The 14,926-nt window shown below is 30.0% G+C and overlaps 1 protein-coding gene across 3 annotated transcripts in view; it reads left to right on the forward strand.

The window, feature by feature from the left end:
* Positions 1–14,901, forward strand: part of LOC127168237 (inactive ubiquitin carboxyl-terminal hydrolase 53) — a 65,295-nt gene extending 50,394 nt beyond the window's left edge. For all 3 annotated transcript variants that reach the window (XM_051114883.1, XM_051114885.1, XM_051114884.1), the window contains exons 15-18: positions 1,364–1,431; positions 9,901–9,952; positions 11,532–12,217; positions 13,879–14,901. In XM_051114883.1, coding sequence (XP_050970840.1) covers positions 1,364–1,431; positions 9,901–9,952; positions 11,532–12,217; positions 13,879–13,958 — 886 coding nt within the window. In that variant the 3' untranslated portion in view covers positions 13,959–14,901. The remainder of the gene's footprint in view (positions 1–1,363; positions 1,432–9,900; positions 9,953–11,531; positions 12,218–13,878) is intronic.
* The last annotated feature ends 25 nt before the right edge of the window (positions 14,902–14,926 follow it).

The following is a 14,926-nucleotide window of genomic DNA, read 5'->3' on the forward strand; positions in this document are numbered from 1 at the left end:
GTGAAACGTTATTGCAATTTAAAATAGTGGTTTTCTATTTTAATGTACTTTAAAATATAATTTATTCCCGTGATGCAAAGCTGTATTTTCATCATCATTACTCCAGTCTTCAGTGTCAAATGATCTTTCAGAAATCATTCTAATATGATGATTTATGATCAGTGTTGAAACTGTTGTGCTGCTCAATATTTTTTTGAAAGCCGTGATACGTTTTTCAGGATTCTTTAATAAATAAAATAATCTATTTTGAATAAATGCTGTTCTTTTTAACTTTTCATTCATCAAAGAATCCTGAAAAAAGTATCAAGGTTCCAAAAAAATCTTAAGCAACACAACACTGATAATAAATCAGCATTTTTTCAGTGTTTTTGATCAAATAAATATATTATCATTTCCACAAAAGCATTGATGAATAGTAATGCTTCTAGAGCAGCAAATCAGCACATTATATTGATTTCTGAAGGATCATGTGATACTGAAGGCTGGAGCAATGATGCTGAAAATTCAGCTTTGATCACAGGAATAAATTACATTTTAATATATATTCAAATACAAGACAGATCTTTTAAATTACAATACTATTTCATAATTTTACTGGTTTTACTGTCTTCAATCAAATAAATGTAGCCTTGGTAAGCATAAGAGACTTATTTCAGAAACATAACAAAATAATAATATTAATAAATTGAATTGTAGTGTATATGATATATTTTATTTATTTTGCTGAATTATAGTGGTTTGTTTTTTTTTAAACAGTGATGTAAATTAAAACTTGCCTTCTGTGTAAGCAGAGAGTACCTTTTCATTACTGTTTGAATGTTTTTCCTTTTCAGATAACTGATTCATGTGTAGCTGTTTATGTCATGTCATTGTGAATCAGAGTATGTCATGTTGCAGTAATGTTAGGTGGAGGTGTTTACATCATTCTTTTAACTATTTAATGTCATAGAAAGGTTAGGCTTGGAAAGAAACAAATGCAGACTGACTAAAGGGGTGTTCACACTAGATGTTATTACCTGAAATTGTAACTGAAATTACTGAAATGTAATAGTTTAACTATGTACTTACATAAGGTTGGCATTACTTTAAACTTACTAAGTTGTTGATTTGACAACACCAAAACAAGTTGGGTTGTAGCCGAGAGGTCAATCTGTAGCATTTAGAATTTCTTTTGCTTTCACAAATTCATCAATATTAGATGTTCACCAAATGTAAACTTTAAATGTCAAAGACAAAAAAAAATTATGCTTGTGTTGTTATTCTCCCACATTCATATGTTTAATATGAAAGTGAATAGATCACAGTATCTACTGTGACCACACCTAAAAAACACTACTAAGTTCAGTGCATTGTGTATTTTTAGGGAGCCTAACTACCTAAGGAGGTATGAGGATTCAAAGACCGAGATCCCACCTTCGTCCATTATCTACAGTAAGTGCCCTCAAATTTTTTTTTTTTTTTTTTTTTTTTTTTTTTGTGATATCAGTAATTACCAAAACATTATTTGCAGAGCTTCCCAAACCTATTGAGTTGCCTCACTGTCTGCTTCCTATATAGGCATGGAGCAGTGTACTTTAGTATTATTTAGGTGCTGTTATAGTATTTATTCATTCATTTTTTTTCATAATTGTAACTTATTACTATTTATTTAATATTTATTGTATTTTCAGTTTTCATTTTAGTAGTAATTTTGTGCTTATTTTTATTTTTGATTTAAATTTTAATATTTTAATATTAGTACTTACATTTATTTAATTCAGTTAGTTGCCAAGGCTGCGTTTCAAATGTTCTTTTTAAATTTGAAATATTTTTAAATTTTAATTTTTTTGTTTTTAAATTTTATTTTTAAAAGCTTGAGTTAACACTAACAAACTGACAGTAGTGACTGGTTTTTGAGCATGTAAATGAGAGCATAATACAAGATTTCAAGTACTTTGGGATATTGAGTGTCGGAAGAGGGTTGCCAAGTGTGTATTTTGTCAGCCTGTCGCTCTTTGACGGATCTCACCACAGGCTCGGGGTCAATTCAAGTCACACACAGAGTGATTAAAAAAAAAAAAAAAAACAGCTACCGGTCAGATTAACACTTCAGTAATGACAAGAGCTAACCATTATATATTATTAAAAAATATTAAACACTAAATTAAAATAAAAAAATAAAATAAACACCAAATTAAAATGAAATAAACAATAAAATAAAATAAAATAAACATTAAAAAAATAATAATAAAATAAAATAAACTGTAAAATTAACTTAGTTTTCATTTTAATTTTAATATTTTAATTTTAGTACTTAATTGTATTCGTTTCAGTTAGTTGCCAAGGCTACTAAAAATTTTCTTTTTAAATTTTAAATCTTTTTAAATTTAAATGGTATTGTTTTTCAATTTTACTGACCACATCTCACCACAGAGGCTCGGGGTCAATTCGAGTCACACACAGAGTGTTAAACAACAGCTACCGGTCAGATTAACACTTCAGTAATAAGAGCAAACCATTATATGTTTTCCAACTCTGAACAGCTGTTTTTGAAGTGAAGAAAATAAAATAAGAGTCAGGGGAAACCAGTGTTTTTATTGTTAACTGAAACTATTCAGAACAGTTTTGATTTAATCCAACAAAAAAAAAAAAAAGAAAGAAAGAAAATATAAATATTAGATGAAAAACTTAGATATAAAAAACTTAAAATAAACTAAAAAAATAAACGCTTAATTAAACACTAAATTAAAATAAAATAAACACTAAATTAATCACTAAATAAAAATAAGCAATTATTTAAAATAAAAAATAAAATAAAATACAGACTAAATTTAAAACAAAATTTTTAATATTATATTTATATTAAATTTAATATTTAATATTTTAGTACTTCAATTTATTTATTTCAGTTAGTTACCAAGGCTACATTTTAAACTTTCTTTAAAAACACATACTGAAATTAAAAAAAGATCAATAGAAATATTAAATAAAAAAAATAAATAATTAACTGAAATGAACTAAATTCTAATAAACTGAATTATGATAAACTGAAAATATAAAAATAGAAGATTATTTAAAATATGAATGAACGCTATAGTAGTATATGAATAAGTGATGTGGCAGTGCGGCTGTTATCGGCGCTCGCGCTCCAGATGAGCTGCTGAAGTGAAGGGTGCACGTGGGGTGGTGTTTGGGGACGAATCATTTGTCCTGGTTGTCAGCGCTGGGAGCTGTTTGTGTATGTGTGAGTGTGTTGTGATGGTCGGGGTGGGGGGCTGTTTACCCCGGCTCTAGGTGCTTTATGGGAGCTTTATGGGCTGAAGAAGTGAAGCAGAAAGGACAGCTCTGAGGGCCGTGTCCTCTCGCGCGCCTTAAAGGCTGTTTTCACTGCGGCGCGAGCGTTGAAGTGTTCGTTGCTGTGGGAAAGAATGGCTCTGCGTTCTTTTGACATTAAATGAGGGGGAGGAGTTAGACAGGGAGTGATGCAGGATGTTTATATCCAAACTAATGTGTGTGTTTATATGCATTTATTTATTTTTTTACAGCAGTATTCCATCACATTTTATATCCAGTTGCAGTTTAAAATGGTATTGACAGTTCTTTCCAAATGTCATTTTGGAATTGGTTCAGATGTGCTGAGTGTGTGTTGCCTCTCGAACTGGCCTGAATCCAGTAGCCAATACAGCAGAAATCATTCTGAAAAGCAAAGAGGGAAAAAAAAATAAAGATAAAGTAAAATAAATAATGACTACATAATTATCAGATGAAATGCATATATAAGAAATATGAATAAAAATGTCACTCTTTCAGCCACTCAATTTTTACTAATAATGTTTAATAATACATTTAATAAGTTTCAGTTTAATTTAATAATATTTATTTTAATAATAATAAATTTAAATGTAATAATTAATAGCCACACTTAAATAGGTGATATGCATCATTGTATTAAAAGGCAGTGGGTTAAAAATGTAATATCCAAGTTAGTTTTTGATTATACATCAAAAGATTCTTCCATCACCAAAATTTTCAGTGTGTGATTTTGAGGAGATTTGACTTGCATCTGCTAAAAATCAACTGAACACCAGCTGGTTTAAAGTCATTGCATTGCATTGCAGTGCAGAATAAAACAAAATACTAAATTAAAATGAAATAAACACTAAAATAAACACTAAAATAAAACAAAATGAAATGAAATAAAATAATAAACACTAAATTAAAATGAAATAGACACTAAATTAAACACTAGCATAAAATAAACACTAGCATAAAATAAACACTAAATAAAAATAAATTAAAATGGAAAAAAAATACAATAAATGCTACAATAAATTAAATAAACACAATTAAAATGAAATGAACACTAAAATAAAATGTTAAAAAACACTAAATTAAAATGAAATAAACACTAAATTAAAACGAAATAAAATAAATACTAAAATAAACTAAAATAAATAATAAAATAAAATACTAAATTAAAATGAAATAAAATACTAAATTAAAATAAAGTAAAATAAACACTACAATAAAATAAACACTAAAAAAACTCTATATTAAAATGAAATAGTTTCAAAATTAAATAAATACTTAAATGAAATTAACACTAAATTAAACACTAGCATGAAATAAACACTAAGTAAAAATAAATATAAACACTAAATTAAAATGAAATAAACACTAAAATAAAACAAAATAAACATTAAAATAAAACAAAATAAACATTAAAATAAAATGAAATAAAATAAATACTAAAATTAACTAAAATAAATACTAAAATAAAATACTAAATTAAAATGAAATAAAATACTAAATAAAGTAAAATAAACAAAAAATAAATACTAAAATAAAATATATTTTATTTAATAAACTTAATAAACAATCAATTAAAATTAAATGAAATCAAATAAACACTAAAATAAAATAAAAATAAAATAACCCTACAATGAAATAAGCACTAAATTAAAATGAAATAAACACTAAAATAAGATGAAATAAACACAAATAAAATGAAATAAAACAAAATTAAATTAAATTAAATAATTTGTATATGCCACTTGGAATGGTGCTTTAGCATTTAAATTCATACATTTTTAGGTGTGACTTTCATGTCGAGAGAATTTCGTTTGCCCGCTGTTCCTGTGATCATATTTGCCAAGGAAGGAAATGACAAATCCCATGTTAACAACCCAGGCTTTCAGTAAACAGTGCAGTTGAACGTTGCCCTTGTTTGATCAGAAGTGCACTAGAGAGCAGTTTTTAAGAACTGTTTGGCAGGATGTGCTTTCTCTGCTCCTAAATGGCAACTGTCTCATTGTATCTGTAGTGTGTTGTTCAGTATCAGTGCTGTGCTCACACTTTTCCCTGTGCCGTGTGCGCTGTCTGTCCCATAAGATGCTTGTAAAGGTCAAACCAGCAGGAGTTACTAAAAGTTCAGCGTGTTGAACAGACGAACCCCTGACAGTGGGGTTTAGAGAGGCTCGCCATTCTTTGTCAGCATCCTTGCATATATTACATATATTACTTACCTATCCTTACTTAATATAGTTGCGAGTCTACAGCGTGTTAGTTCCTGTAAGGCACATGAAAAGCAGGAAGAGACGTTCCCTAAGTTGCATCTAAGAGAGATCCTGTTGCACTGTGGAAAATATTTATTCTTAGACATCAGTAACTATTTTCGGTATGTCGACAGATCCAGTTCAGTCTTGTCTGATGTGGTGCGTATCTACCCGTATGTATATTTGCATGCATTTCTTGGCAAGTAATTGCCTGTGGAGTCACGTTCCCTTCAGAGGTGATGCAAAAAGGTGCATTAATTGCACACTCCTTATTGTCATCCGAGAGATAACGTATGTACCAGCTGAGCCTTCAGGCCCATGTGATGGTGCACGGTGAATTGTTTTGGGCTTGATTCATTCAGTGGAGTCTGGAGAACAGGTGTGTGTATGCGTGTGTCTCTGCTGAGCTGGCAGTGATCTCATGTTGGCTCAGATGTCGAGTGTTGACGTACGGCTGGAGTTTAACACTCCCAACCCGTCAGCCTGATCGCTGCCTCAGCTTCTGATACGGGTCTGTCTGCTCACCATCTATGAGCTCATTTTTTCACGTGTAAGGATGTGTTGTTTAGGGCTGTGGGGAACATGAATATTAATTAAATAACTGTGAATCAGGCAATGATTTTCAGTTATTATTATGAGTCTGGCAGTGCTTTTAAAATAAAATTGAATAAAATGATTTTATGGCACCAGCTTTTAATGAGCTCATTTATGTTTTCAAATATGCAGTTTTGTGTAGTGTTGTTGAGAACTGAAACTATTGTATTAACAAGGTTCATTTTTGTAATAAAGCTGGAAGAATCAAATCTAAATATTAGATTAAAAACATTAATGAAAGTTAAAGAAATTGCCTTGGCTAAAATGGAAATAAGTTTGTTGAAATACTAATCTGACTTAAACAGAAATTAAAATAAATTTATATACAATTATAAAAAATAACAAGCACATAACAAATATACTAAACTTATGCTAAAATAGAATTATTTTAGTACCAATAAAATACTTTATATGTATAATTTATTTAAATAAGTCTTAATTTTTTAATTAATTTTTACTTTAGTGAGGAAAAAATGTGTTTATATATGCATTTAGTACTTATTTTTATCTATTTATTTTTATACTTAAGCTTAACAAATACTAAAACTTATACTAAAATTGTTATCATAGTATCATTAAGACATTTTTGTATATATATATATATATATATATATATATATATATATATGTATATATATATATATATATATGTATATATATATATATATATATATATATATATATAAAATAATAGATAAAAATAAGTACTAAATGCATATATAAATAATTGTTTTTTAATTAATCTAAATTATTTTTTTTTAATTATGCGACTTATTTAAATAAATTACACACATATAGTGTTTTAACATAAGTTTAGTATATTTATTATGTGCTTAGTATATTTATTATTTGTTTTATATATATGCGTGTATATATATGTGTGTGTGTATGTATATATATATATAGAGAGAGAGAGAGAGAGAGAGAGAGAGAGACATTTTTAATAGAAATTAATACAAAATTCTTTATTTTAAATAATAAAATTATAGAGTTTTAGTAATGTTTATCTTAGTGATATTTTGAGTTCAGTTCTGATAACAATTTTTTCTGATAATGGTATAAATTAATATATATTAATAATATTATAAATAATATATATTAATAAATACTATAAAATATATTATATAAATACTAAAATAAAAGTGATTTTAATGGCACCTGCCGATGATGTAATTTTAATTTTTCCATCCAGAACTTCTTATTAAAATGTTTTCATTTGTTTGTTTTGGTTTTGGTTTTTTAAATATATTTTTAATCGAATCTAATCTAATCATAAGCTGTCTTTCAGTGTTTTTTAAGGTAAGAATCACTCATACATTGACTTAAGAACTTGAATAAACATAAATACATGAATAATATCTCATCATGCATCTTTTCTAAGCAATTTGATTCACAATTTTTGCTTGGTGGTAGATTAAATCTCCTAATCTTGTGTCAATGAAGTGTCTTGTCATATCTAGAGTCTGGAATATCATATCGATGGTGGTGGCCAAATTTTTGTTTATTTTTTATCATCATTGCAGTGACGTTACTCCAACATTGCAAGTCATGGCCATCAACTGGAGGTTCTTCTCATGAGGCTTAGCAGCTTAAACACGACAGGCTTGAAAAACCAGAAAATGGGGTCTAAAGTCCAATCCTCTCATAATTGCATGCTAGCCAAAGGGATTTAGCTGTTAATGCGCTGGGGGAAAAAAATAACAGAAGGAGGGAAAGGCAATGTGTGCGGATACATCACACACACACACACACACACACTCAGGGGGCTTGTCATCGGGGCAAAGACAAACCAACAATCCCATGATACCAAGGAAGTGTAGGACTTATTAAGGAGTTCAGTTTTCTTTTATGTTGTATTCTGTTTATAATGTTTGTGTTGCATTCAAACATTTTTGTAGTGTTGTTAAAGTTGCAATCAAAGTATGGCTCACCAAACTTTTGCAACAAAACGCATCTGAAATCCTCATGACTGACTTGTCTACCCAGTAAACTGAAATGTTCATCTGTAGCGCCCTCTAGTGTTTCACTTTTTATTAGATCTTGTCCTTATAGGCCGCCATGGAAAGATTTGGTGATAAGTTATTCAAAGTATTTCCTGTATAAAGTAATAATATTATTTATTTAATAAAGTGAGAAAGCATTTTATTAAACATACACTACTAGTCAAAAGTTTTTGAACATTAAGATTAAAAAAAAAAAGAATCTCTTCTCTTCTTATTTGATCCAAAGTACAGCAGAAACAGTAAAATTTTGAAAAATATTTACTATTTAAAACAACTGTTTTCTATTTAAGAATATTTTAAAATGTAATTTATTCCTATGATTTCAAAGCTGAATTTTTAGCATCATTACTCCAGTCATATGATCCTTCAGAAATCATTGTAATATTCAGATTTTCTGCTCAAGAAACATTTATTATTAATATTATTATTATTATTATTGTTGTTGTTGTTGTTGTTGTTGTTGTTGTTATGTTGAAAACAGCTGAGTAGTAGAAATTTTTTTCAGGTTTCTTTGATTAATAAAAAGTTCAAAAGAACAGCATTTATCTGAAATAGAAATCTTTTGTAATTCTAAAAAAGTATAATTTTAAAAAAAGCTTTTTATTTCAGATAAATGCTCATCTTTGTATATTTATATTCATCTAAGAATCCTGAAAAAAATGTACACAACTGTTTTATATATTGATGATAGTAATAAAATCAGCATATTAGAATGATTTCTGAAGGGTCATGTGACACTGAAGACTGGAGTAATGATGCTGAAAATGTAACTTTGATTGCAGAAATAAATTACAGTTTAACACGTATTCAAATAGAAAACCATTATTTTAAATAGTAAAAATACTTCAAAACTTTTAAGTTTTTTGCTGTACTTTGGATCAAATAAATGCAGGCTTTCTTAAAAAAAAAAACCCAAATCTTACTATCCAAAAACTTTTGACTGGCAGTGTATGTCTGTGAGCAATAGATAATATCATCAGCAATTTTTTTTTTAGTTTGGAAGAAAAAGTGTTTTTTAGTTTGTCTTTTAATGCTAAAATCTACTTTTTTTTTTTTTTACGTCTGGCGTACACTAGAATCCACTAATTGTTTTTGATTTCCTAAAATCTTCAATAAGCAGCTCTTCTGTCATTGGAAAACCACACTAATAAAGGTTGTTTTTGCTGTCTTCCCTGACGCTGTCCATGTTATTTTATGCGCTGTTGCATGTGAATGTGCTCCCAGCATGCATCTGTGTAGTCATACATCCCACAGTCCACCTGACAGCAACTCAGATTTAAAGGTTTGGTCTCTACAGCAACACATTGAACACTTTGCCGTTTTCTCCTTAGACTCACTGCCCACTTGGCATGGGCACTTTTATGATGGCGTTACCCCTCGAGCTCATTGTTAACAGGCCACCGGGAGCGCAGAGAAGCTGGTTTGAACCAGATGGCCCAGTCTGGGCCCCTTCTCTCTAGACTTGTGTGCTTTAGACAAGGCCGAGAGCCGCCCGCTGAGCGCTGCCCGCCAGAAACCCCACTGAGACACATCCTCACTGAACCCACACAATACCCCAGCCCCGACCCCTTACATAACACGTCTGCGCTCGCCCACGGTCACACATCGGCCAGAAATCAGCCTCAGTCTGTGTCCAAATATTCTGTGTTTTGATGCAGAAATGTTTGAGATATCTGCATTTGTTTAGTAATATGTAGAGTTTACAACAAAAATGCATGCACATGCAACTAAACATTAAAGTTTAATATTTTTAACTCTTTGTCTTATAGGTGACCACCAAAAGAAAGCACATGATCATTCTATGAGTCCTCTCATTCCAAGGTACGTTATTTGCAAATATGAATGCGTGAAGCTTTGAATGTTACCTATGCAATTGTTTGTGTACTTTCCATATGCAGAAATATTAAGATGTATTAAAAAAAAAAAAAAACATAAATACAGTGGACTGAAATTGTCTTTGGGCATTTAAGCCTTATTTTATAATTATACACAAAAACTATCTGTACCTGTATATAGGCAAGTACACTTTAGAATACTTGTAAAGAGAGTATTTATTATGGGAAAAATAGTAATAAAAATAGTGGCAGTAAGTGCAAACTGAATGTAATGCTTTCAGACACAACTCCTAAATGTTGATTTGCAATAAATTAAAATGTTTTATACTTTAAATTTATATTAAATGCAATTATCTGAACTTTAGAGTGCTTTTATTATAAACTAAAACATACTTTAATGTAATGTAATGTTTTATTGAAACTGTCATGCATTTAAATATATTTGTAATTACACAGTAATTATGAAGTTGCAATTTAGTACATATAAAAAAATAAAATTATATTATTTAACATGTAATATCAAATAACCCTACAGTTTCTTTAAAATAAGTACATCTTTAAAGCATAAAATATTAAAACAGTGACTTATAATGTAGTCTTGAAACGTAAAGTATTTATATCATATAAATAATAAATGTACTAATAATATAATATATAAATTATATAATACATTTATATCATATATAAAATTATACTTCACAATTCTGATTTTTTTTCTCAGAATTGAGATAAAACTCGCAGTTGTGAGTTATGAAGTCACTATTGCATTAAACTCACAATTGCAAGAAATAAAATCAAAATAGCGAGAGGAAAAACTCACAAATCAAATTTATCTAAAGTAAAAATATAAAGTATTTCATATTAACTTTAATTTATGTGATGATATTAACAGCAACAACAAAAATATTATTTTACATATAAACAGTACAGTTACAATGCTGTATTTTGCTTTCAAACATTAAACAAGATTATATATATATATATATGTATATATGTGTGTGTGTGTGTATTGTTTTAGGTTGTATACTTTTTTATACTTAATGAATAGATAATGATACAGAAACATCTATTATAATCTAATTTAAAAGTCTAATAATGAATTACAAAATATACACACAAAACTTAAAACTTACTACAAAGTGCACTTTTTGGAAGTGTACTTTAAGTGTGTTAAGAAATGAGAGTGTATCTCTTTAAATCACTTAAGTGACCTTTAATTTGGTTAATATATTATCTGCAAGTACAACTTTTTTAAAAATACTTGAAGATTTAAAGATTTGAAGTACACTACAAGTGCACATTCAGTACAATTAAGCATATGATTACAAGTATATATTTATATTCATATAATTGACAATTTATAAATATTTGTAATATATGAACAACATATTTTTCTTATATATATATACATGCATGTGTGTATTTATATATACATAATAAATAAACACGCATATATTACATAAATAAAAGCTTTTATTTTGGATGCGATTAATCACAATATCAAAAAGATCATATGGGCCAGTATGAGGTCGATACTACAAGTCAATGTGTGTTTCTTCCTGCAGAAGGCAAGCTTTTCGATACAACCCTGCTAAAGAAAGAATGGAAAAGACTGAGGTAGACCGAGCACACGTGGTAAACGGGAATCCCACCTCTCCTTATTTCACCAAGACCAGCAGTTCGGAGTGGAACAGCTCCGACGATCTCGCCGGTCCATTTTCCGAGCAGGAGGATTCATCATCACACGCTGACGTTCCTCCTCAGGTTCCCTCTCGGACTCGATCTCACGGCGTGGCTCCGCCACTGCCTCCCAAACCGCTCGGTCTGAGTCCACACAGCCCTCAACGTCTTCCTCGAAACGGATCGGCCCTGTCCCAAACCGCCCTGCAGAAGTGGTTGGAAAACTCGTCTGAATCTCACATGGTCTCGTCGGACACGAGCTCCAAGTCTGGCTCCTCTGATCAGGATAGGAACGATCTGTCGGCGAGTGAGGGTGAGGAGAAGTTCTCCAGCTGTCCTAAACCGGTGGTGGGCTCTCCCGTCTTTCCCAGCACGTACTTCACCGTGGACGGCTGCATGACGGACACGTACCGTGCCAAGTATCATAAAAAGAGGCCTGCTCTGAATGTGATGGCAGACTCTAGAGCCGGAGATCACACCTCGTCTGGTGAAAGCGATTATGGGGAAAGACTCTCACCGGCTCCTTCAGAAACACAGGCACCGCAGCACACCAGAGCCACGCCTCTGCCAGGTAACATCAGACTCTAACTTTCTTAATGTAGCAGTTAATACTGTAAACTAGTATTGTTTCAGTCATAGTTGATGATGCAGTCATTTAAAAAAATGAATAAATAAAAATGACAGTCATAAAAATTTCCGCCGCTGATTAAAAAAATTAAAAAAGGTAATTGTGACTTTTTCTCTCACAATTCAGAATTTTTTCTCAGAATTGTGAGATATAAACTCGCAATTGTGAGAAATAAAGTTAGAATTGCAAGATAAAAACTATTTAATTTTTTTGTCTTTTTTTTTCCTCACAAATGCGAGTTTATATGTCATAATTGAGAAATTTCGGATTACGAGAAAAAAGTCAGAATTGTGAGAGAGAAACTTCAAAAAAAAAAGTCAGAATTGCAAAAAAAAAAAAAAATTAAGTTATTATTAAGTTATACAGTCAGAATCGCGAGATATAAACTTACAATTGGGAGAAATAGTCAGAATTGCTAATTAAAAACTCTCAATTCCAGTGTTGTCTTGCAAGTGCAAGTTTGTATTTTGCAGTTCTGACTTTTTCTCAAAATTGCGAACTTACATCTTGAAATTCCTCACAATTTTTTTTTTATCAGAATTGTGCGATGTGAACTCGCAGTTGTGCGAAAAATTATTTTTAATTGTGAGTGATAAAGTCGTACAATTAACGTATAAATGTACCATTTCGAAAAATAAAGTCAGAATTGCAAGATAAAAACTCACAATTCTGATTTTTTTTCCTCATAATTCTTTTTTTCTCATAATTTTGACTTTTCTCTTGCAATTGTAAGTTTTTATTTTGCAATTCTGATTTATTACAATTGAACATTTACATCTCGAACTTCAGATTTTTTTCCTATTAATTCTGACTTTTTTCTTGTAATTGCAATTTATATCTCACAATTCAGATTTTTTTCTTGCAATTCTGACTTCTCAGAATGTTGAGATATAAACTCACAATTGCAAGAAATAGTCAGAATTGTGAGAGAAATATTTAATTGAGTTTTTGTCTCACAATTGTCTTTATTTCTTGCAATTGTGATGTTAAAACATGTAATTCTGAGTTTGCATCTCACAATTTTGACTCTCGCAATTCTGACTTTTTTTGCAATTTCTTTTTTCTCATAATTGTGAGATCTAAACTCGCAGATGTGAGAAATAAAATCAGAATTGCAAGATAAAAACTGACTTTTTTCTTATAAATGTGAGTTTGTATCTTGTAATTTTGTCTTTTTGTTCTTGTAATTGCAAGTTTATATCTTGCAATTCTGGCTTTTTTTTTCTCAATATAATTTTTATTATATTTATATAAGTTTTATTTGTGTGTGTGTGTCTGTGTTGTTTTAGGATATATACTTTTTATAATTTAATAAATACATAATTATATAAAAACAGACCACCTGATAAAACTATATTTTGAGTATATTGTTTGAAATGATATATAAAATAAGTAATGTGTGTGTGTATGTATATATTGTTGTTGTTAGTAGTAGTAGTAGTATTTTTTGTACCATTGACTCATTTCTAGCATTGCCATTATTAAACTATGCAAGATTCACCTAAAATAAATGTGGTTTTTAATACGAGTCCCTTTCCTAATTTCATTAGTCTGATATTACTGTTGAAATGTTAACTCAATGTTCATTTATGTTTGTTTTTCAGTTCACGTTTCCAGTAATAAACCCACTGCTAAATGGAATCCAGTGACAGTGAAAGGACTGGATGAACACGGCTTTCTCTGACAGCAGATCTCGCACGTTCACAGCGCTCTGCACCAGTGAACGTTCAACGGCCTTCTCCTGAAGATGTGTTTGTGTAGTACGCACTCAAATGCAGCGTGTGGCAGTATCAGACATTACATTTGCACATTTTCAAGCCAAAAGAGAACAATATTACATAACTTAAAATTCCAAAACACACTCCACAGGCTTAAGTACGTTTAATGTAAGTAACTTCAGACTAACAAAACTAACAAAACTGAAAAAATACAAATGACAGTTTGCCCTAAAATACAACCTATATATGGTTAAAGTGCTTTAGTTGGTTTGGAGGGATGCGTTTCTGTTCACTGCTTCTGATTTTCTCTGAAATAGCTTAATGTTTTGATTGTTTTGTGGAGGGAGAGGAGCTGTTAAGAGTTTTGATTGTATTTTCAGAAGGTGAAGCTGCTAAAAGTGAAACCGTTCCTGTGTTTAATAAGATCTGTTTTTGAAAAGCAAGATTGAGCTGAATGTCTGATGGCCTTTTTTGTTGGTTTAGGTGTGTGATATCTCTTATTTTATTATTTACTCCCCGATCAATAATTAAAAAGGGCCGCTTTAAATATTTTTTTTACCCTTTTATCATGTTGAGAGCTTAGTTTTTGGACCAATGTGCACAGAAGTTATGGAGAAGACACTGGAGATTAAATTGGTTATTTGTATGTAAAAAGTGGAATTTGACTTTATTTGGGCACATCTAAATATGTTTTCTTTTCATGTTTGGAACAAAACAAGTTGTACATTTTGTCTTGTGTGATAATGTTTTGTAAACTGCTAGGCAGAACACTGAAGAGTGCCTTATTTTGTGTGTAAAGATGGGATAAAGGTATTTTTATCTGTAAAATGGTAACTTTTTCAATTTTTTTGTAATATTCTAGTTCATTTTGGTTAAGAACTTTTAATAAACTGATTTATTTAAGCATAACATGGTTGCCTAATTTCTGAGTATT

Source organism: Labeo rohita, chromosome 7 (genome assembly GCF_022985175.1).
Source record: "Labeo rohita strain BAU-BD-2019 chromosome 7, IGBB_LRoh.1.0, whole genome shotgun sequence".
NCBI lineage: Eukaryota > Metazoa > Chordata > Actinopteri > Cypriniformes > Cyprinidae > Labeo > Labeo rohita.